Here is a 21,113-nt window from a genome sequence, read left to right on the forward strand (position 1 = left end):
GATCTTCCCAAAATAAATGCTCCTAATAAATGATTAATTTTCTTTTGAAGTGTGGCCAATACTCGTGAATCAATTAGGGCATTTTTTGGAAACCTGACAGTTACTTGCAGTTCAAATCTCACCATCAAACCTCCCTACCTTCTCGCACTGATGATAATACCTAGTAGGGTAACATCTACAAGCTTAGAGAGCGTCAAAAAAGCTAAAACATCTTCAGATAAACCACCAAAGGAAGATAAGCTATTTTCTCTTATGTTATCTGGCTATGGTTAACAATCGTTCTGATGTCCCATTGTTATTTTTCCTTAACTTTCCATCAGAATCACCCTCTGTCAGGCAAGGAAATGGGTGGATTCCTTTTTTTTTTTTTTGCGGTTAAACAACTGGTTCTGTCGTAGGCAGGCATACAAACAACCCCTGAAATGGGGGAATAATCCAATCTATTCCAGAGCTCCTTAACCATCTGCAGGAAGCGGAGCACTAAATTCCGAGAGCAGAAAAGGTCACTTCTAATGTTTGCGCAGCTCTGAGCGAGCCTGGTGCATCGGTCTAAAAAAATAAATAAATAAATTACTACGCCTCGATCCTACACAGAAGGCCTTGTCTTCCTTCGGGGATTAGCGATTATTCCAGCAATGAGGCGCTGTAGAACAGTCTTCATTACTTTCTGCTTTTACCAAGCGATTCCCAGGAGAAGCTGCTGGGCTGGAAGTCCAGCACATTGGAAATGAACAAGCGATGCCAGGCGCCCGTATCAATCAACGGGAATGGGACTGGAGTTCACGCCAGCCACGGGAAGATTGAATACAGTTCCTCTTATGAGCTCGATCTGAACTATGAGCCCTCCTCGTAAAATGCTGAACAATGGGAGGGGACCTGGAAACCAGAGTGGAGGAAAAAAAGATCTCTCTCTCTCTCTCTTTCTTTTTTTGATAGACCACATGCAAACGTTTCTCGAGCCAAGAAGGAGAAATGCAGAAATGTTTCCAGCTCTCTAAAAGTCCTGGAAACCTTAACAGATTAACAGAGCTGGAAGAGACCTTGTGAGTCATCTAGTCCAACCCCTAACCCAAGCAAACCAGTTGTGGCCCAGCAGTGCCGTTGGAGCTGCCACCAGACCCTGACAGAGAGGGGCCCTCTGAGTCGGCTCTGGAGGATGTGGAGGACCCTGGACAGGGTTCTGACTCTGAGCAGGACGCAGAGAGGCTGGTTGGCCATCAGGAGGCACCTGAGCCTTGGACCAGTGGGGAGGAGACAAGGGAGAATGAGCCAGAGGCCAGTAGTGAGTTGTTCCTGGATGCACACCATCGAAGAGCTACTAGGCATCAGGAACAATTACACAATTACACCGAGGTTTTGGTTTCTTGCTATTAAAGTACATTCCAGTTAAGCTTGTCTCGGCAGTCGTTACTGGACGGAGGAGGGGGTCAGAACAAGACCATACACCATTTTTGACATATGGCAGTCCAGTCTCCCCTTGAAAGCCTTCAGTGATGAAACTCCCACAACTTATAAAGGCAATTTCTGTTCCAACGGCTGATTGTTCTTCTCACTGTCAGAAATTTCTCCGTATTTCTAGGTTGAATCTCTTCTTGTTCAGTTTCCATCCATTATTCCTTGTCTGGCCTTGGGGTGCCTTGGAAAATAGCTTGACCCCCCTCCTCTCTGTGGCAGCTCCTCAAATATCGGAAGTCTTCTATCATGTCTCTCCTGGTCCTTCTCTTCACTAGACTAGCAGTGTTCCAATATCTCAGGTGTTGCCACAAAGAAGAGGAAATCAAGCTATTTTCCAAAGCACCTGAAGGCAGGACAAGAAGCAAGTGGTGGAAACTAATGAAGGAGAGAAGCAACCTAGAAGTAAGGAGAAATTTCCTGACAGTGAGAACAATTAATCAGTGGAACAACTTGCCTCCAGAAGTTGTGAATGCTCCAACACTGAAAGTTTTTAAGAAGACACTGGATAACCATTTGTCTGAAGTGGTGTAAGGTTTCCTGCTTGAGCAGGGGGTTGGACTAGAAGACCTCCAAAGTCCCTTCCAACTCTCTTATTCTTGTCCCTTCAACTTCTTCATGAAGGGATAGAAGGGGAATGCATCCGATCCCATGAAATCTCTCCGAGGGAACGTTTATTTTTTTCCCAAAGCGAAAGGCACTCAGGATCTCATAATATAAGCTGGTTTTCCTACGGAGCATTTCCAAGGCTTGCTATGCTAGGAACGTGCCTATTTAGGAAGCCCTAACGTCCAGCCAACAGGAAGCCAAAAATAACACGATTAACTTGGCAGGGTGTGAAAAGCCTTCACCAGAGCCAGTACTCAAGATTGCAGGAACACACTCATCTTTCTAACGTCCACGTCGACCCTCACCTTGGCGTCGAGTTTATGCAACAGCAATAACAATATTAATATTTTTTTTTAAAAAAATAGAAAGGTAGAAAAACAGACGAGGAGGGAATTAACAAAGAATTAACAGAGTTGGAAGGGACCTTGGAGGACTTCTAGTCCATGCGGCAGCCTACTACATCTCAGCTTATATTATGAGATCCTGAGTGCCTTTCGCTTTGGGAAAAAATAAACATTTCCTCGGAGAGATTTCATGGGATTGGATGCGTTCCCCTTCTATTCCTTCATGAAGAAGTTGAAGAGACAAGAATAAGAGAGTTGGAAGGGACTTTGGAGGTCTTCTAGTCCAACCCCCTGCTCATGCAGGAGACCCTCTACCACATTTCAGACAAATGGATGTCCAATCTCTCCTTAAAAGCCTCCAGTGATGAAGCACCCACAACTTCTGGTGGCAAGCTGTTCCACTGATTAATTGTCCTCACTGTCAGGAAATTTCTCCTTAGTTCTAGGTTGATTTTCTCCTTGATTAGTTTTCATCTGTTGCTTCTTCTCCTGCCTTCAGGTGCTTTGGAGAATAAGTTGACCCTTCTCTTCTTTGCGGCAGCCCCTCAAATATTGGGAGGCTGCTATCATGTCTCCCCTGGTCCTTTTTTCCCCCATTATACTGTGATGTATACATTTATATGTATGTATTCTATTCCTTCCCCCTTTTTTGCCTTTTTCTTTTGTTTCTCTGTGGCTTTTCACTTAATTTTTTCCCACCAGGAATTTGCCTCCGTTCAAGAAGAAGTTAAAAACACCCATCTATTTGTTTCATGCATGGATGATCAATCAACATTTGTCACTGCCCTGTCAGCATTTACAAATCTCTATTATTATAGAATGCCTGGATGCCGAGCTATGGAAGCACATAAAATACATGCTGAGTGATTCATTTCATTTTCTCTTCTTTATTTATATCGGCCTAAAAAAACTGATCAAACGTAAAACAGAATGCCTGAAAATGAGGTCAATCAATCTCTTTTCTTCCCCTACTAGCACCACTTCATTTCTTGCCGCTGGTTGGTTCAGACACGTTGCTGGCTGGTTCAGGGGTCCAGAAAAGAATGCAATTGGATGGATGGATGGAAGGAGGGAGGGAGGGAGACAGATGTGGATGGACAGAGATTGATAGATGTATAATAGAGATGGCTGGATAGAGAATGGATAGAGATGATAGATCGATAGATAGACAGACAGACAGATGATAGACAGACAGATATCAGTGGACAGAGATTGATGGTGGTATGATAGAGGTGGATGAATGGATGGAGAATGGATAGATAGATTAGATGGATGATAGATAGATAGATAGATAGATAGATAGATAGATAGATAGATAGATAGATAGATAGATATAGATAGACAGACAGACATCAGTGTATAGAGATTGATGGTGGTATGATAGAGGTGGATGAATGGATAGAGAATGGATAGATAGATTAGTTGGATGATAGATAGATAGATATAGATAGATAGATAGATAGATAGATAGACAGACAGACAGACAGACAGACAGACAGACAGACAGACAGACATCAGTGTATAGAGATTGATGGTGGTATGATAGAGGTGGATGAATGGATAGAGAATGGATAGATATATTAGTTGGATGATAGAAAGAAAGATAGATAGATAGATAGACAGACAGACAGACAGACATCAGTGTATAGAGATTGATGGTGGTATGATAGAGGTGGATGAATGGATAGAGGTAGATTAGATGGATGATATAGATAGATAGATAGATAGATAGATAGATAGATAGATAGATAGATAGATAGATAGATAGATAGATGATAGATAGATAGATAGATAGATAGATATAGAGAGAGTTGAGCGAGAGAGATGGATACAGCAGGTAAGTAGAGACAGACAGACAAAGGGACAATTCTAATTTGTGTGTTTTGAAGTCCTGAGTTGTTGAAGATGGAGGATCGGAAACGTCAATTTACAATTATTTCCTTTTAGATCCAAGCTCCCCCCGCCCTGCGAAATATCTATGTTTGCCTGTTTTGGAACATACCAACATTTATAACTAACAAACCATGTTTTAGATAATTCTGGTTGATTCTTAACTCTAATGAGGAATAAATGAAATAAAGAAAGGACTGATATAGTGTTCAATTGCAGCTCATAGGAGAAAGGGCATCTTGCCCAAAGAGGCAACATTCATACATCTCTCAGAGTCCTATAGCTGTAGATTTAGAGTGAACCAAATCTTTTAGCTCTGCGGCTGTTATAATGTGAAACCGAGATGGAATGACTGCTTCTATTAACTGGGTTTTATCGCTGGGTCGCTTCTGACTAACAAGTTTCTTTAGTTGGTGCCATAGATTTTCAATTGGGTTAAGTTCTGGGCTATTCCCAGGCTATTCCAGCAGTGGCATATGGTTATCTTGAAACTCCAAAAGAAAGTAGTGTTATTAGCCATAAAAACCTCAAAAATACACTTTGCCCAACGGGGTTGCCACAATTTTGGCCACTACTGTATTTTACACCAAAACCGGGGTGTGCTGAAATTCAACCATTTCCCAGCACCGACTATTAACAGATGGTTACCTGAAGTACCTGAATGCCATTTCTGCTTCCGTTTCCCTCCCTCCAGCCAACAGAAGTCCGGTATGGTCTACGTTTCTCACCTCAGGCACCCCGACGTATTCTTGAAGACGGTACTCCATTCCGCGTCTCGAGGCTTCGAATCTTCGTTCGGCTCATTCTCCCACCCCGAATGAGGGATAATCACTTCGTTGGTCAGGGTCTGGAGACCGTGGTTAATGATGACCATTTTGAGGGGTTCGTAAGATGACAGGTTCCAGAGGGTGCCTTGAATAGGAGGAAACAGTGGAAAACAGTCAATAAAATAACCAGGAAACCATATACATATATATATTGGGTTTCTGTCTGGATGGTCTCTTGTGACGAGCCGAAGACAGAGAGTGGAAGTGTGACCTTCCTCCCATATTTGGGCATACCAGGGGTTGTGACTTTAAATATATACCTTTCACCCTGGCCTGGCTGATAAGGAGTCCAGCTCTGTAGCTCAATGGTTAACACATCTGCCTAAGAGGCAATAGAGCACAGGTTCGATTCCCAGCAAGAGTATGGCTAGCTGATGAGAGCTAAATAGCTTGAAATAGATCTATACTAGTCTCCCTTTATTTATTTATCAGCACAAATATAACATATATATATATATATATATATATGTGTGTGTGTGTGTGTGTGTGTGTGTACACATACATACATACATACATACACACACACACACACCGTATTTTTCAGAGTATAAGACACTCCGAAGTATAAGACACACCTAGCTTTTAGGGAGTAAAACAAGGGGAAAATATCTGCCTCTGCCTCCCAGCAATTTGCCTCCTTGCAACGAACAGCATAGACAACATACACTGTTTTGTAGTGTTATATTTCAGACTATACATGTATAGATGTTGTTAAAATTGATGTGCTTTCTGGAAGTATAGTTATTCTCTGCTATTTAAAAGAATAGCACTTTTTAAAACAATAGCACTGGGCCTGTTTAGATCAAGCATTTATTTTAAAAAGCTTCTTCATTTTGTTAAATTGTCTAGAATAATAAAGCAGTCTTTAAAAAATAAGTCTAATAATTTGAACATTCTATAGGCATTTATAGTTGTTGACATACCTTCTTGCAGCAAACAGCCTGATTAGCACAAGAAAAAAAATCTGCCTCTGCCTCCCAGCAATTTGCCTCTGGAGTTTCACTTTCAATTTCTCCCTATCATCAGCTGTTTCAGGCTGCAGGGATTCTAACACTGGTGAAGACACCCCCACACAAACCATTTCTTACAAAGAGGTAAATTGCTGGGAGGCAGAGGCCAAAGGATTTGGGCCGGTGGGTGAGTGGGGCTACATTCAGTGTATAAGACACACCCAAATTTTCACTCTCTTTTAGGGGGGAAAAGGTGTGTCTTATACTCCAAAAAATACAGTAAGCTTATTTGTCTGTTTGTATCTCAGCATTATTATTTTTATAAATAACTCAAATTAGGGGACATATCCAACATGCCTTGCTCCTCTTTTTTTTCTCACAACCATCCTGCGAGGTGGGTTGGGTTGAGCGTTGTCGGTTGGCTTTTGTGGCTAAGGGAGGATTTGAACTCACGATCGTCCACTTTCTAGTTTGGTGCCTTAACCACTAGTCTAAACTGGCTCTAGGTTTGCCCTTTGGGTCACGTAGCAAAGGGAAAGAAACGTGATTTAAAATACTGTGACCCAACAGAACAGTCCATTTTTGGCACTCAGACAAATCAGCCATCGATGGGCACATAGAGATAAACAAAATCTGCATGCCATTCAAAAATAATAAAAATGCCAAAAAGAAAACAAGACACTGATGATGTTACCTAGTTGGGTCATGAAACATCTGCAAGAAAACCACTGAGCTCAGAGAGCACCAAGGACCCCACAGTCCTCCACCTCCTCCAGTCCACAAACCTACCCCCTTCTAACACTGATGATGTTCCCTAGTTGGTTCATGAAACATCTGCAAGAAAACCACCGAGCTCAGAAAGCACCAAACATGTCCTCTTCCTCCACAAACCCACCTCCTTCTAACACTGATGATGCTACCTAGTTGGGCCATGAAATGTCTGTAAGAAAACCACCGAGCTCAGAAAGCACCAAGGACCCCACAGTTGAACCCTGAACTACAAATATTCTCTCCTATCGAAACTCCAAATACCCCCCCCCCCATCAAACCAACCACGAAACCCAGATGGGAAAGAAAAGTTCCTCAATTGAACCATCTCCTAATCCGGATTGGAAAATTATATTTAGGATTCAAGGCAATCTTCCAATATCTCAGGGGTTGCCGCAAAGAAGAGGGAGTCAAGCTATTCTCCAAAGCATCTGAAGAGAGGACAAGAAGCAATGGGTGGAAACTAATCAATGAGAGAAGCAACTTAGAACGAAGGAGGAATTTCCTGACAGTTAGGACAATTAATCTGTGGAACAACTCGCCTGAAGAAGTTGTAAATGCTCCAAGACTGGAAGTTTTTAAAAAGATGTTGTCTGAAGTAGTGTAAGGGTTTCCTGCCTAAGCAGGGGGTTGGACTAGATGACCTCCAAGGTCCCTTCCGTTATTCTATTCTATTCTAAGGCCTTCTCTCATCCCAAGGGCAACTGCATTCAATTGTTTTAGGAGTATTGTTAAAAGAAACATGTCCCAACAGGAATGTTATCTTCAACCCAGCAATGCTTAAGTGGCACTTCAGCTCCAGAGCCACAAAGGGCAAACAGATTCTGGATAATTTAAAACATACCTCAGTTCAGTGTGACCTCCAAAGGAATCCTGAATCTCTCTCTCTCTCTCTCTCTCTCTCTCTCTCTCTCTCTCTCTCTCTCTCTCTCTCTCCTCTCTCTCTTCTCTCTCTCTCTCTCTTTCTGCAGACTGATAGAACGTAATTGACACTCTCACCTGGGTTATGCTTCCCAAATGGATGTAAAATCAGGTCAGTCAGGTGGGTGACTTGCTTTACAACCATCACAACATACTACAGGTAGTCCCCGACCATGCTGGACCCCAAAATTTCTCTTGTTAGATGAGACATTTGTTAAGCGAGTTTTCTTGTCTCGGTTTTTCAACCCTGATGCTGACCGGAGCCATATTGGAGCTGAGGGAGAGGGAGGGGGGATTAGAGAGGGGGGGGGTTGTGTAGCCAAAACAAATTTCTTTCTCTTGAGAGCCAAGGTCATTCTGACATCTGGGCCATGGAAGGAGGAGGGAGGTCACCAGACAACCAGACAGTGTCTTGATTGGACTATGTGACTGATTGTTTGGGATTGTGGAAAAACTTTCTCTTTTAACTAGGTGAAAACCACGGGAAACTTTAGAGTTGATTTTCACCAGATCTGTGCCAATATGATTTTTCCAATAAAGCTATTCTTTTGAGGAATCCACCTGCCTGAAACAGTGCAAAAAATGGCCTGAAAATGGCTCAAAAAATGGCCCCACAAATGCCGTTTTTTAAACCAGAAGAGCACATCTGGCGCGCGTTTCATAGTTCGCCATCAAAGCTATAGGGTCTCCTGCTTGAGCAGAGGGTTGGACTAGAAGATCTCTAGGGTCCCTTCCAGCTCTGTTATTCTCTGGCCAGTGAATGGTGAGATGACAAGAATTGGGGGGGGGGGACTCTATTACTCCTTCTGGCTCAGCATCACGCACATTAGTTCTCAAGAAATGCACAAAAACCAGGCAATTATCTTTGATTTCTTCCCAAGCAGTTATCGTAAAGGGCCGAAAATTTCCAAGCTGGTGCATTTTCAAAACCAACTAACGCAAGCCTCAAATTGAAGAGCAAAAGAGAGAGAGAGAGAGAGAGAGAGAGAGAGAGGGAGGGAGGGAGGGAGGGAGGGAGGGAGGGAGAGAGAGAAGGTTATTATGACTATTATTTTAAGATTGTAATTGCCAAGCGCCATCCGAGGGCAAGGAGCGGCAGCGTTTCCATATTCAATTTGCAAATAATTCAATTTGCAAGCCCGGGTAGTGAGAGATTTATCCCAATGTTTTCCCTTTGTAGTGTACAGTGGAGACTCGGATCTCACTTCAAAATCACCGATCTACTTTGAAATCGGTAGGAAATTACTCTGATCCATGCTGCTTGAAAAAAACTTAGGACTGTATTTCCTTTTTTTTGCAAGGTTGAGAAATGGACAGTCACGTTCCAAAATAGCTCGTGGTCAAGCCATACCACTAGGGTTTGTTTAACAAACCATGTTTAAAAAGGTTACTTAGCCTAACAAAGGCGTGACGTCATTGTTAACTGGATCAGTCAACACAGACCTAGATAAAGGAGATTATCCAGAAATCACGTTGCTCGTACTTTCTGTTTTTATTTTGGGCTATTCTATCAGAGGGAGGACACAGGTAGCCCTTGAATTACTGCCACAATTGATTCTGACATTTCTGTTGCTAAGCAAGATAGTTGTTAAGTGAGTTTCGCCCTAGAGTCCAGAGGTGGGATTCAGCCGGTTCGCACCAGTTCGGGTGAACCAGATGTCAATTTTGCATCCAGTTCACTGAACTGGTTGTTGCAAGACAGGGCCCGCATGGAGGCTCTGGGAGGGTGAAAAACAGGCCTACAGGAAGTCCAAAAACGGGCCCGTTTCCAGCCTCCAGAGGGCCTCCGTAGGCTGCTGGCAGTGATCAGCTCCCTTCGGAGCTAGACAGCAGTGAAGCAGAGGAACAGCTGGAGCCTGTTCCCAGGGTGCGCATGTGCAGAGCTGCCAGAAGAAAAGAACATCTCAGAAATCAGGGTCAACTTGGGAGGTGGACAGTGAAGGGCCCCTCCCATATATGAAATGAAAGAGGAGTGAAAGGGGAGGGGGCTTTTGCAGGAAACAATTCGTTCGGTCACTACATTCGTTTCAGGAGTGGGAAGATCTGTCCGTGAATCTCAGAGACTCTGTGCCCAGTCTTCCCTTGCACAGCACCTCATTTGGAAATCATTTACAGGGCAGCTTTCCAAGATAGATAAGGTCTGTGGTCATAAATATTCTTTTGAAAGACTGTTTGCCAGGCCTTTGCTGAATGGGAATGAGAGGAATTCACATTCGTTTAATAAAAGGGGTTTGTCTGGACCAGGAATTTGCATCATGCTTTTTGGGGAAGCCTAGGTCAGGACACTGAACTAAACATGCTTGTTTAGTGAAGCTGGTTTCCCCTTCAACTTTGCTTGTCAGATGGTCAGAAAACGGGGATCGCGTGACCACGGGACACTGCAACCATCGTTAAATGAGGCACACGTGATTTGATGACCTTTTCCCCTCTCTGGTTGTTAAGCATTGCTTAGCAATGGAAGATCTGGCCCCAAACAGTGGACTTTAGTTAAGGATTCCCTGCAAATTCAACACAGACCCAGAAATGGGATTTCTGCTCTACAAATTTAAGGCTTTCTTTTGTCACCGAGCTCTAAACATTTTCAAATTCTCCCAAGAATTACTTTGCGATAAATATCCCGAGGGGAAAGGAAAGCCACTTAAGATTCTCAGTTCCTCCAGCTGTTCTCCAAGGGAAGGTAATGAGTTCGTTGCAACCCGGTCTCCATTGGGGACTCTGATGCCCCACCTAAGTTTTTATCACATCAAGGAAAGTCAGACCAGATGCTGCTCTCTCGAATCGTATTTTCTGCTTCTTGAGGGCCTCCTTGTTCCCATTCCGCCCTGTGTTGTGAATCAGAAAATGAGCAGCGGAGATACAATGTTCTCTCGGAACCTCAGGAGACCACGTCCAAGTTGAGGCGTCAACAAAAAGTGTTATGCATTGTGGCTGAACCAACCGACAAACGTAACCCAGAACAGCATGAGTTTGCTGACTGGCCCAACCTCAGTTTTTAAAATCTAGGACAGTGGTCACCAACTGGTGGTGCGGGAGAAAGTTTTGGTGGTCTGTGGGAAAATTATTTGCATTTTTTTATATTGCACTAAATCAGGAGTCCTCAAACTACGGCCCCTGGGCCGGATATGTGCAATGAACATGTTGCTGCAGAGAGTCTCCCCCCTTCAGGGGTCTTTTTGTGGGAGTTGGAGGAGGGCAGAAATTCCGACTTGGGGTCTGCTTCAGCCTCCTGGTGTGGGGCTTTGGGCAAAGGCTGGAGGGAAGCACCGCTGGTGGGGAAGAGCCGGAGGGCCTCGTTCCAGTGGGACTGCATCATGGCCTGGAACTGACTGACCATCTCAGCCCGCTGAGCCTTCAGGCATTGGCACCTGGCCTTGCACTCCCACAGGTCTTCCCTCTGCTTGGAAAGCCTATGCTCGTAGTCCTCAGTGAGGTGCTTCTGCTGAGCCTTCTTCTCGGTCAGATCCAATATGAACTGATCTGTTTTGCCAACTCTTTCTCCAGGTGGCTGCTTAGATCCAACAACAGCTTCCTCTTGGGGCCCTAAGGAGCCCGGGCGGGCAGGCAAGGAGTGGCTGGAAGGAGAGGGGCGAGTAGAGGCTGGCGAGGCGCCCCTCGATGTGAATGACATCAAGTTGGACACGCCTACCGCCTACCCAGTCACATGACCACCTAGCCACACCCACCCAGCCAGTCATTAGGCAAATTATATTAGTGGTCCGCGGGATTTAAAATCATGAATTTAGTGGTCCCTGAGGTCCAAACGTTTGGGGACCCCTGATTTAGGAAAAGGCACTTGAAGAGAATGCTAACACCACCACTTTACTTCATGGGTCTACCAGTGAGACCTGTAAGATTATGCCGGTGTTTTGATGTTCACCCTCTAGGATTTACTTCGCTAAGAACAGCCTTTGCTATAATTCTGAAGGAGGCAAAGAGGTTCCTCCATGAAAACTTCACAAGAAGAAGTGGAAACTAAGTAGAACATGGTGTTTCTTCAAAGGGAGAAGAAGGAGACCTCTTGATTACCAATTTGGGGTGTGGGTTGAATTGAAGGGACTAGTAGTACTTCTAAAACAGTGTTTCTCAACCTTGGCAACTTGAAGATGTCTGGACTTCAACTCCCAGAATTCCCCAGCCAGCGTTTGCTGGCTGGGGAATTCTGGGAGTTGAAGTCCAGACATCTTCAAGTTGCCAAGGTTGAGAAACACTGTTCTAAAATCATATATTAGCTTTCAAGCAAGAATCGTCCTCAGTTCTTACCAAAAAGGCTATCTAGGATTACACCTTGTTAGAGGTTGGATGGGAGGCCATTGGGAAATCCCAATGTCATTGACAAGACCTGACCAAAGATGGATGAAAGGAAGAGGAGGAGGAGGAGGATCTCAGACTTAAAAAATTGTTGATAAGAAAGACCAAAAAGTGAGAGGGGAATGTAAGGAGGGTGAGATGGAGGGAAGGGGAGAAAGGAATGTTTGAGGGGGAGGGGAAGTAGAAGAGGGGAATGTTGGAGGGGAGAAAGGAAAGTTGGAGGGGGAGAAGAAAGAGTGTATGGAGGATTGAAGTGTTATACTGGTTTTTCATGATGGAATAGAAGACAAGTTGTGTTTATTGCCTTTTTTTAATTGCACAGTATATAAGTGATTGTATAAAAAAGAAAATGAAAATGAAATAAAATATGTGAAATGGAAAAAAGAAAGACCAAAAAGGTTGGATGGTGGATGTGGCATCACCTGGAGACAGCAGAATAGAAGGGGGAAAAAACCCGGGAGAAAAATCACCAAACATACAAAGATATGCAAATAGAAGTAGAATGACTGTGGCAAAGGAAAGCAAAGGCAGTACCAATAGTGATAGGCCCCAAGGCCTATCTGGAGCTCCACTTGAATACCATCAACACTGACAAAATGGAGGAGGAGGAAAGATAGAGGAGGATTAGAAGGAGTGATGGAAGGGAGGAGAGGGGAGAGGAGGAGGAGATAGATAATGAGTAAGAAAGGAGAAGGAGGAGAAGGAAGAAGGAGGAGGCGGAGGAGGAGAAGGAGATAGATAATGAGTAAGAAAGAAGAAGGAGGAGAAGGAAGAAGGAGGAGGCGGAGGAGGAGAAGGAGGAGGAGGAAAAGAAGGAGAAGAATGAGGAGGAGGAGGAGGAGAAGAAGGAGAAGGAGGAGGAGGAGGAGGAGGAGGAGAAAAAGAAGGAGGAGAAGAAGAAAAGGGAGAAGAAGAAAGAGGAGAAGGAGAAGAAGCAGAAGGAGGAGAAAGAGGAGGAGGAGGAGAAGGAGGAGGAAGAGGAGGAGGAGAAGAAGAAGGAGAAGGACAATGGGGAGGAGGAGGAGAAGAAGGAGAAGAAGGAGGGAGAAGAAGAAGAGGAGGAGGAGAAGGAAGAAAAAAACAACCCCCCACCACTGACCTGTAATGAGTTCTCGTACTTCCATATCATTCGTCTTGCGCAACAACCGGATCAAAGCTGGGATCCCATCACAGTTCTTGATGGCCACTTTGTTCTCGTTATCCTTCCCATAGGATATGTTCCGGAGGGCCCCACATGCTTTGCGGTGGACCTCAGGCTTGGGATGATCCAGCAGACCCACCAGGATGGGGATGCCCTTGAGATGCCTCACGTCCTTCTTGATCTTATCGTTCTCATAGCAGAGATGCTGGAGGTAGGCAGCTGCATTGGATTTCACGGGATCGATGGGATGGCTGAGCATGGCGATGACCTCGGGCAGATCCGGGTCTCGCCACCGGGGGTCTTTGCGGATGCTGTCAATGGAGGGGGAGCGCTTGCCCAGGCGGTCGATGCTGGCCATGCTACCCCTTTCGGGTTGTGCCAAAGGTGCTGCGTAGCTGCCATGCAAGTAGGGAATCCTCTCATTGACGATTTCGCTCTCAATCGGATCCTCATAGCTCCTGCTGAGAAAGGAACCATAGCAGAGGATGAGTTGTTTAGAATAGGAATAGGAATAGGAATGGAATAATAGAAGAATAGCAATAGAATAGAACAGAACAGAACAGAAGAAAAGTAGAATAGGATAGGATAGAATAGGATGGAACAGATCAGATCAGATCAGATCAAGGAATATAATATAAAAGACCAAGGAATAGAACAGAACAGAACAGAACAGATTAAGGAATAGAATAGAACAGATTAAAGAATAGAATAGAACAGAATAGATCAGATTAAGGAATAGAATAGAACAGATTAAAGAATAGAACAGAATAGAATAGAACAGATTAAGGAATAGAATAGAATGGAATAGAAGAATAGAATGTGGAAAGAAAGATCATAAACTGGGATTAGAAAGGCTGCTGAAAGACATCTCTCTTCATGGAGTGTGTCCTGACCACGATCCTACCAACCTCATCCACGCATTTTATTATTTTAGGGGGTTGCGGCACCCCAACGCTGGAGAACTCCCAGTTTCACAGCTGGTGGGAAGACGCCCTTTGCAATGGGCCCCGTGGTTGATGCAAAGCCAGGATGAAATGAACCACGGCTTAGTATTGCAGGAACCCCAGTGCATCGTTGGCACCTTTTCAGCCAAGACAAAACGGCAGCCACCTGCCAAATTTGTGCATTTCGGTTTCTTGGCTTCAAAGTGTTGCAACACCACAGAGAAATTTATCTCTTTTTTTCCCAAACTCCTTCCCGCCCTGGATTACGTTTGCCAAGTCTAAAGTAAAAAATGGTCACTTCCAGGTCTAAAGGTAAAGGTAAAGGTTCCCCTTGCACAAATGTGCTGGTTGTTCCCAACTCTAGGGGGCGGTGCTCATCTCTGTTTCAAAGCCGAAGACCCAGAGCTGTCTGAAGGCATCTCTGTGGTCATCTGGCCGGCATGACTCAACGCCGAAGGCGCACAGAACGCTGTTCACTTCCCACCAAAGGTGATTCCTATTTTTCTACTTGCATTTTTTACTTGCTTTCGAACTGCTAGGTTGGCAGAAGCTGGGACAAGTCACGGGAGCTCACTCCGTTACGCTAGGGATTTGAACCGCCGACCTTTCTGATCGACAAGCTCAGAGTCTTGGCCACTGAGCCACCTTCCAGGTTTGGCACCCTATAAAGGATCCGGGTTAGGTGACGTTAAAAAGTTTGCTTGTTTTCCTTAAACTTCCTGAAATAAACTAAGCAGGAAGCTTAACGAATAGGAAAGTTTAAAAAAAAAAAAGTGAAAATGAAGAAAGCAAGGAGGGAGGGAGGGAGGAAGGAAGGAAGGAAAGAGTTAGAGAAACCTTTTATTGACACCCTTATTGCAATATGTATAATTCATTAGTTTCCTCGGCTGCAATTTACGGCGTCTCAACACCCATTATGTCTGCTTTTATGCAGGAGAGCTGTTTCCATTCTTCAGCAGAAAAGAAGATAATAATGTTACATTCATATTAATATTTTTCCTTGTAAGAAAAAGCCCAAAAAGCCTTCCTTGAATATTAAGGAATGCCGAGACGGAGCTGAGTCGAGCTTCTCCCCCTTAATTCGCAGGGAGATGCGTGCCTCCTTTAAGGCCAGTCGGGAATCCGACTCAAAAAAGCCAAACTATTCCTCCTCCTTCTTAAATTCAGCGAGTTTAATTGTGCGTCTTGCAAAACCCCCTAGAGAGGCACACGGCATCTGCTTCGATCCCCAGCTGGTTTTCCCAGCTGAGCCTCCGAGCAACCGGTTTCCTTCTCATCTACTTCCTTCCTTCTCTGCTCCGGGGATGAGGATGGCAGAAAGAAGAAATGGGCTTGTTCCAGTGAACGGTTCACAAAGTGGGGGGGGGGGAGAGGAATCACAGGAGAGAGAGAGAGAGAGAGAGAGAGAGAGAGAGAGAGACATAAAGAAAGAGAAAGAAGGGAGGAAAGAGAGAGAAAGAAAGAAGGAAAGAAGGAAGGAAAGAAGAAAGAAAGATGGAGGGAAGGAAGAAAGGAAGAAAAGAGAGAGAGAAAGAAAGAAAGAAAAGAAGGAAAGGAAAGAAGGAAGGAAGAGGGAGAGGGAAGGAAGGAAAGAGAGAGAGAGAAAGAAGGAAGGAAGAGGGAGGGAAGGAAAGAACGAAAGAGAGACAGAAAGAAAGAAGGTAAGAAAGAAAGAGAAAAAGAAAGTAAGAAAGAAAGAGAGGGAAGGAAGGAAGGAAAACAAGCAAGCAACCTTCCTTCTGTTTCATAGCCAGAGGAGCAGGAAAGGTGATGGTTTGGAGTGACATTATTACGACTCCCAAATACAACCTGTAAAGCCAAAACCACAGATACAACACAATGAAATCCACTCGAGTCCAGATCTCTTATTTTTATTTATCTGTGTGTACCCGATAAGACTGACTCTTGCCAGATTAAAGCTATAACCTTCTAAGCATATAGATAGACCCTGTGTAGGAAGAAGTGTGGCAGAACCTGGGGGGGGGGGAGTTAAAAGAGGATCAGCCTAGAATCCCTACATAGCCATAAACAAAAAAAGTCCATCCTGCCTCTAATTCCCTGGACCCTTATCTAACTTCCAGCAGATGCTAACCATTAGTTGAGAAGATTCCTGTGCATAGGCATGGATAGTAACAAATCAATTGAATTGGACCTTCGTTTGTGAACCTGGATCTTTCATCCCTGATCCTTTGGGAGTTTCTACAGTGTGGCTACCCTTAACACATCTGAAGAAATCAATGAAGGGAACATCACACCAATTTACAGTTCAGACTCAGTGTTACAACTGCACGTACTGTTGTGGTCCGCCGGTGGCCTGTGGAGCTGGCAGAGTCGGACAGCGAGGAGGTTGGGGAGGACCATGGCCCAGTCCTGGAGACTGGGAAAGACTTGGACGAGGGCTCTGCGTTGGAGACAGAGAGGGGGCCAGGGTCATCTGGAAGTTATGTGCTGCCTCCGGAGCCTCCAGAGTTGGACAGCAGCGAGGCAGAGGAACAAATTCCCCCGCTTCCCAGTGCGCACATGTGCAGAGCTGAACAGTTAAGACATGAACAGTTAAGACAGAAGGGACGACTCGGGAGTAAGGCTTGGAGGTGATTGGCCCCTCCCATAAGACATAAAGGAGCAGCAAAGGCATGTGAGCCTTTGCAGGAAGCAACTTGGTTCATGCTGGTCAGTTTACCTTCTGAAGCTCCGTTTTGACTCTTTGCTCCATGTGGCCAAGCTAATTGCCAATTAAGTCTTTGGCAGTGTTTCAAGGACGACAAAGGTGGGTGCTTATCAGCCTTATCCCGAAAGACTTTGACAGCTTACTGTAGGACTCTTTCCAACTATTTGGGACTCATTACGGGCTGTGAATGAACATAATTCACAGCCTTCAAAATAAAAAGAGTGTTTTTGGGACTAAGCGTGTGCTTTTTACCGTATCAGAAAGCCTAGGTCAGAACACGGACCAGCACTTTATTTTTGAACTTCCAGAGATGGCTCGGAGGAATGAATCATCCCAAACAGAGAAGCCTTCTGACAGGAGGAGAAGACACTTCTCTTGGAAGTAGAAACAGTGTTGGCAAGCAGCGCCCGAGTCCCCCATCATTCATTGCCCTGCTATTAAATTATTTCCAAAGCTTCTTTGTTCGAGCTTTGCTCCTCTCCACTAAAGTCTCTGTCATCGAGTCCATCATGGCAAAACAAACAGGATTACAGACCCTGCTGCTTTCCATTAGCTCTTACAGCCCCTGACCTTCAAACAAGATTGACCCTGGGAAAGGCTGTTCCCGGGGAAAAAAACACGATGCACAGAGAGGGGTAGGGGGAAAGGATGCTCTTGACTCTGAACGCAAGCTTTCTTTCCTTTCCTGCCACGGGGAAGACGGAAGGTTCTTCCTTGCCCCTTTTAAAACCTGGTGAAGGCCACGATGGAAATTGCATTTACCTAGACAAGGGGTGGCGTAAACATAGCTCTTGTCTTCGGTGGCCCACAGGGGGTGGGTGGGGGGTGGGGGGTTTGTGGAGATTATTTTTGTTGCTGGGCTTATCTACACTTTTGTTCTCTCCTGTTTAAGCAGCCCGGAGAGACTTTGTTGTTATAAACCACCCAGAGTCACTTACGTCAGATGGCTGGTATACAAATTTAGATAGGTAGGTAGGTAGGTAGGTAGGTAGGTAGGTGGATGGATGGATGGATGGTAGGTAGGTAGGCAGGCAGACAGCAAGCAGGGAGAGAGAGAGAGAGAGAGATAGATGGTGGAGTTAGATGATAGATAGATTAGATAGATAGATAGATAGATAGATAGATAGATAGATAGATGGATGGATGGATGGATGGATGGATGGATGGATGGATGGATGGATGGATGGGTGGGTGGGTGGGTGGGTGGGTGGGTGGGTGGGTGGGTGGGTGGTAGGTAGGTAGAGATAGATGATAGATAGATTAGATAGATAGATAGATAGATAGATAGATAGATAGATAGATAGATAGATGGATGGATGGATGGATGGATGGATGGATGGATGGATGGATGGATGGATGGATGGGTGGGTGGGTGGGTGGGTAGTAGGTAGAGATAGATGATAGATACGATAGATAGACAGACAGACAGACAGATAGATAAGAGAGACAGAAAGACAGGGAGAGAAATAAAGAAAAGAGAAAGGGAGAAATAAAGATAGATAGAAGATAGATAAATAGATGGATGGATGGATGGAGGGATGGATGGATGGAAGTAGGTAGGTAGGTAGGTAGATGATAGATGGATAGAGCAGGTAAGGAGAGATGGATGGATGGATAATCAGATAAATAGATATGGATACAGCAGGTAAGCAGAGAGAAGGATGAATGGATGGATGGATAGAACAGGTAAGTAGAGATGGATGGATAGACAGTTGGACAGTCAGACAAACAGATATGGATAGAGCAGGTAAGCAGATAGACAGAAGCTACCTATAAATACCAACTTTCCCAGATTTCTAGCACATTTGGAGAGAACAGCTGTTTCAGGCATCGTGGAAAATGCCCCTTTGCTTCACTGAGTTTACGGAATAAATCACAGTGAGTCGTGACACCACCCTGTGTTGCTCGTGTATGATGTACGAACCATGGCGCCTTTCCCAAAAGAAATCATACCTTAACTTACATATGTATTTAAACATGACATGCATATATTCCCAGCCCAAAAATGGAACGTCAAAGAATTTACAAAAGCCCTCCAAAGAAAGCAATTGTCAAATGCAGGCTAGGCCACATTATCCTCCCCCTCCACAGTGCCATATTACAGGAAATAAATGCAATCTATATTCAGCTAAACAAGAGGTAAATATGCAATTGATCAAACTTAGCCATTTCAGCATGGAAAACCTGTGAGGGTTATAAATAAGGCAGGCCCTGAATTCTGCTCTTATGAGGATAAATCTTCCTTTCTAAAAATACTCCTTAAAGGAACATTAAGTTGGTTTCTTTTTCAATCCATTTTTTAAAAAGCGAAAATAAAGCCCCCTCAATAGATGAATAACAGGTGGTAGAATATTGGTAAATATTGGTAAAATACAAGATATTTCAAGAAGGAAACGCCTTGAGGCTGACTTACAACCATTCATTGAACAACTGGATTTAGTCTTTCCTTGAAGATGTTTCACTTCTCATCCAAGAAGCTTCTTCAGTTCTGACTGAAGAGGCTGAATAGTCAGAAATGAAGAAGAGTCTTTCTGCTGAGTCACATCATTCTACTTATTCTCCTATTTCTAAATATTCTTTTCTCTTTTACTTCTTTTTTTGTTGTCTTCTATCAGCAGAAAAAAGTATTGTAAACAAGGTAAAGATATGTTTTAAATCAGAATTATATTAAGAAACTTAAAGCTGTTGGATAATTAGGTTGCGTTGATTATACAAAACTTGAAAGCTGAAATTTGAAGATTCATATTGTTAAGGGAGAACAGGTGGAAAAGAAATGATAAATCATTTATTTTTAAAGAGAAGGAATTTTTTTACTGTTTGTGCATGTTAAAAAACTAGAAATTGGAAAATGTGGGAAGAAAAGTAATACGGCTAAAATTGGAAACAATATAATATCAAACAAATTATTTTTTTTGGTGAGAATGCTAAAGGGGGAATTCGGACAACCACTCCGTTCACAAAAGAAGTTTTAGTATGTAACAAAAATAAGAAAAAAAACTTTTAAAAAGAACTGAAGAAGCTTCTTGGATGAGAAGTGAAACGTCTTCGAAGAAAAACCAGAAAGTCCAGTTGTCTCTTCAAAAGACGCCTCTGGGACAACCAGTATCTGGAGGACTGAGAAGCTCCATAGACATTTAGCGATACACTCCTTGATCATGATTTACCCCAGATTTCCCTCTAATCCTTTTAGTGATCATAGTCAGATTTCACACATCATGGCTAAATCAGTCTAATGCTCCCTTATCCCACCGTCCAAGGCAGAGATTGACTTGACATATCACATTAAGCCACGATGTTTTGGCTGAGCACACTGAACTCTAAAAACAGGGTAAGACTTTGCATGTGGCGTGTGGTCTCAGCCAACTGTGGTTTATTTGTTCAACCATGGCTTAGCAGGATTGTTGTGGCCTGCTTGACGCTGGCCCCTCCAGCAACTGAATAGGAGAAGGAGGTGTGGGAATCAGGGGTCAGCATCGAGGCAACCTGAGAGCTCCGAGGGGGAAGAGGGAATGGAGCTGGCAGAGAGAGAGAGACAGAGACAGACAGACAGCCTGACAGACAGACAGATGGAGGCAGAGCCTGGGCTGTCCGTCAGCCCTCAGATGGAGAGTCAACAGCCCCCAGGTCTGAAGGTGGCTGATGAGGAAGAGGAGGAACAGCGGAGTTCAGTGCCTGACACACAGATGCACAGAAGGCAGAGGAGAGGAGAGCAGTGGAAATCTAGGGACCGGTCCTTGGGACAGAAGAGCCACCGCTGCTAGTGAAGCCCCACCCTAGCTCTGGGGACAAAAGTCAGGGGGCAGAGATGAATAGATGTGGCAGACAACTATTCATCTCCCTGCCAGACAGACTTGTTGGCCTGCGGTGAGAGAAAAACTTTTCACTGGCGCTCCTAATAAAGGAATCATTGACTTAAATACAGAGGGTTTGTCGTGTTTGGGGACAAGGATATGTGAAGGCAAGCAGAGCACAGAAGGGGTTTCATCCACAGCAGACAATGTTATCAAAGGGAATCAACCAAGAGATCATTCTGAATCTCCTGGATTCAGCGGCGGCATATCACTCAACGCCAGTTGCAGGGGAACAGCTGCAGAGGAGACGCAATGCTTCCATGACATGACACGCGGTGGGCCATCTCAAGCCATCTGCTCAGTCTTTTACGACAAGCCCAAGATTATGGCCTTTTTCCTCTCCACACATAATTAAAACAGGATTTGCTTCGAGAAGACCGAGGGACACACGCCAACCTGAATAGGCAAAGGAGGCTTCAACAAATATGCGAAGGGCAGAG

At 44.3% G+C, this 21,113-nt stretch overlaps 1 protein-coding gene across 1 annotated transcript in view; it reads right to left on the reverse strand.

Moving 5' to 3' along the window:
- ARVCF (ARVCF delta catenin family member) overlaps nt 1–21,113 on the reverse strand; it is a 294,054-nt gene that overhangs the window by 57,256 nt on the left and 215,685 nt on the right. The window contains 2 exon segments of the mRNA XM_032228821.1: nt 5,024–5,207; nt 13,169–13,671. Coding sequence (XP_032084712.1) covers nt 5,024–5,207; nt 13,169–13,671 — 687 coding nt within the window.

This window comes from Thamnophis elegans, chromosome 13, assembly GCF_009769535.1.
Source record: "Thamnophis elegans isolate rThaEle1 chromosome 13, rThaEle1.pri, whole genome shotgun sequence".
In the NCBI taxonomy this organism is placed as follows: Eukaryota; Metazoa; Chordata; class Lepidosauria; order Squamata; family Colubridae; genus Thamnophis; species Thamnophis elegans.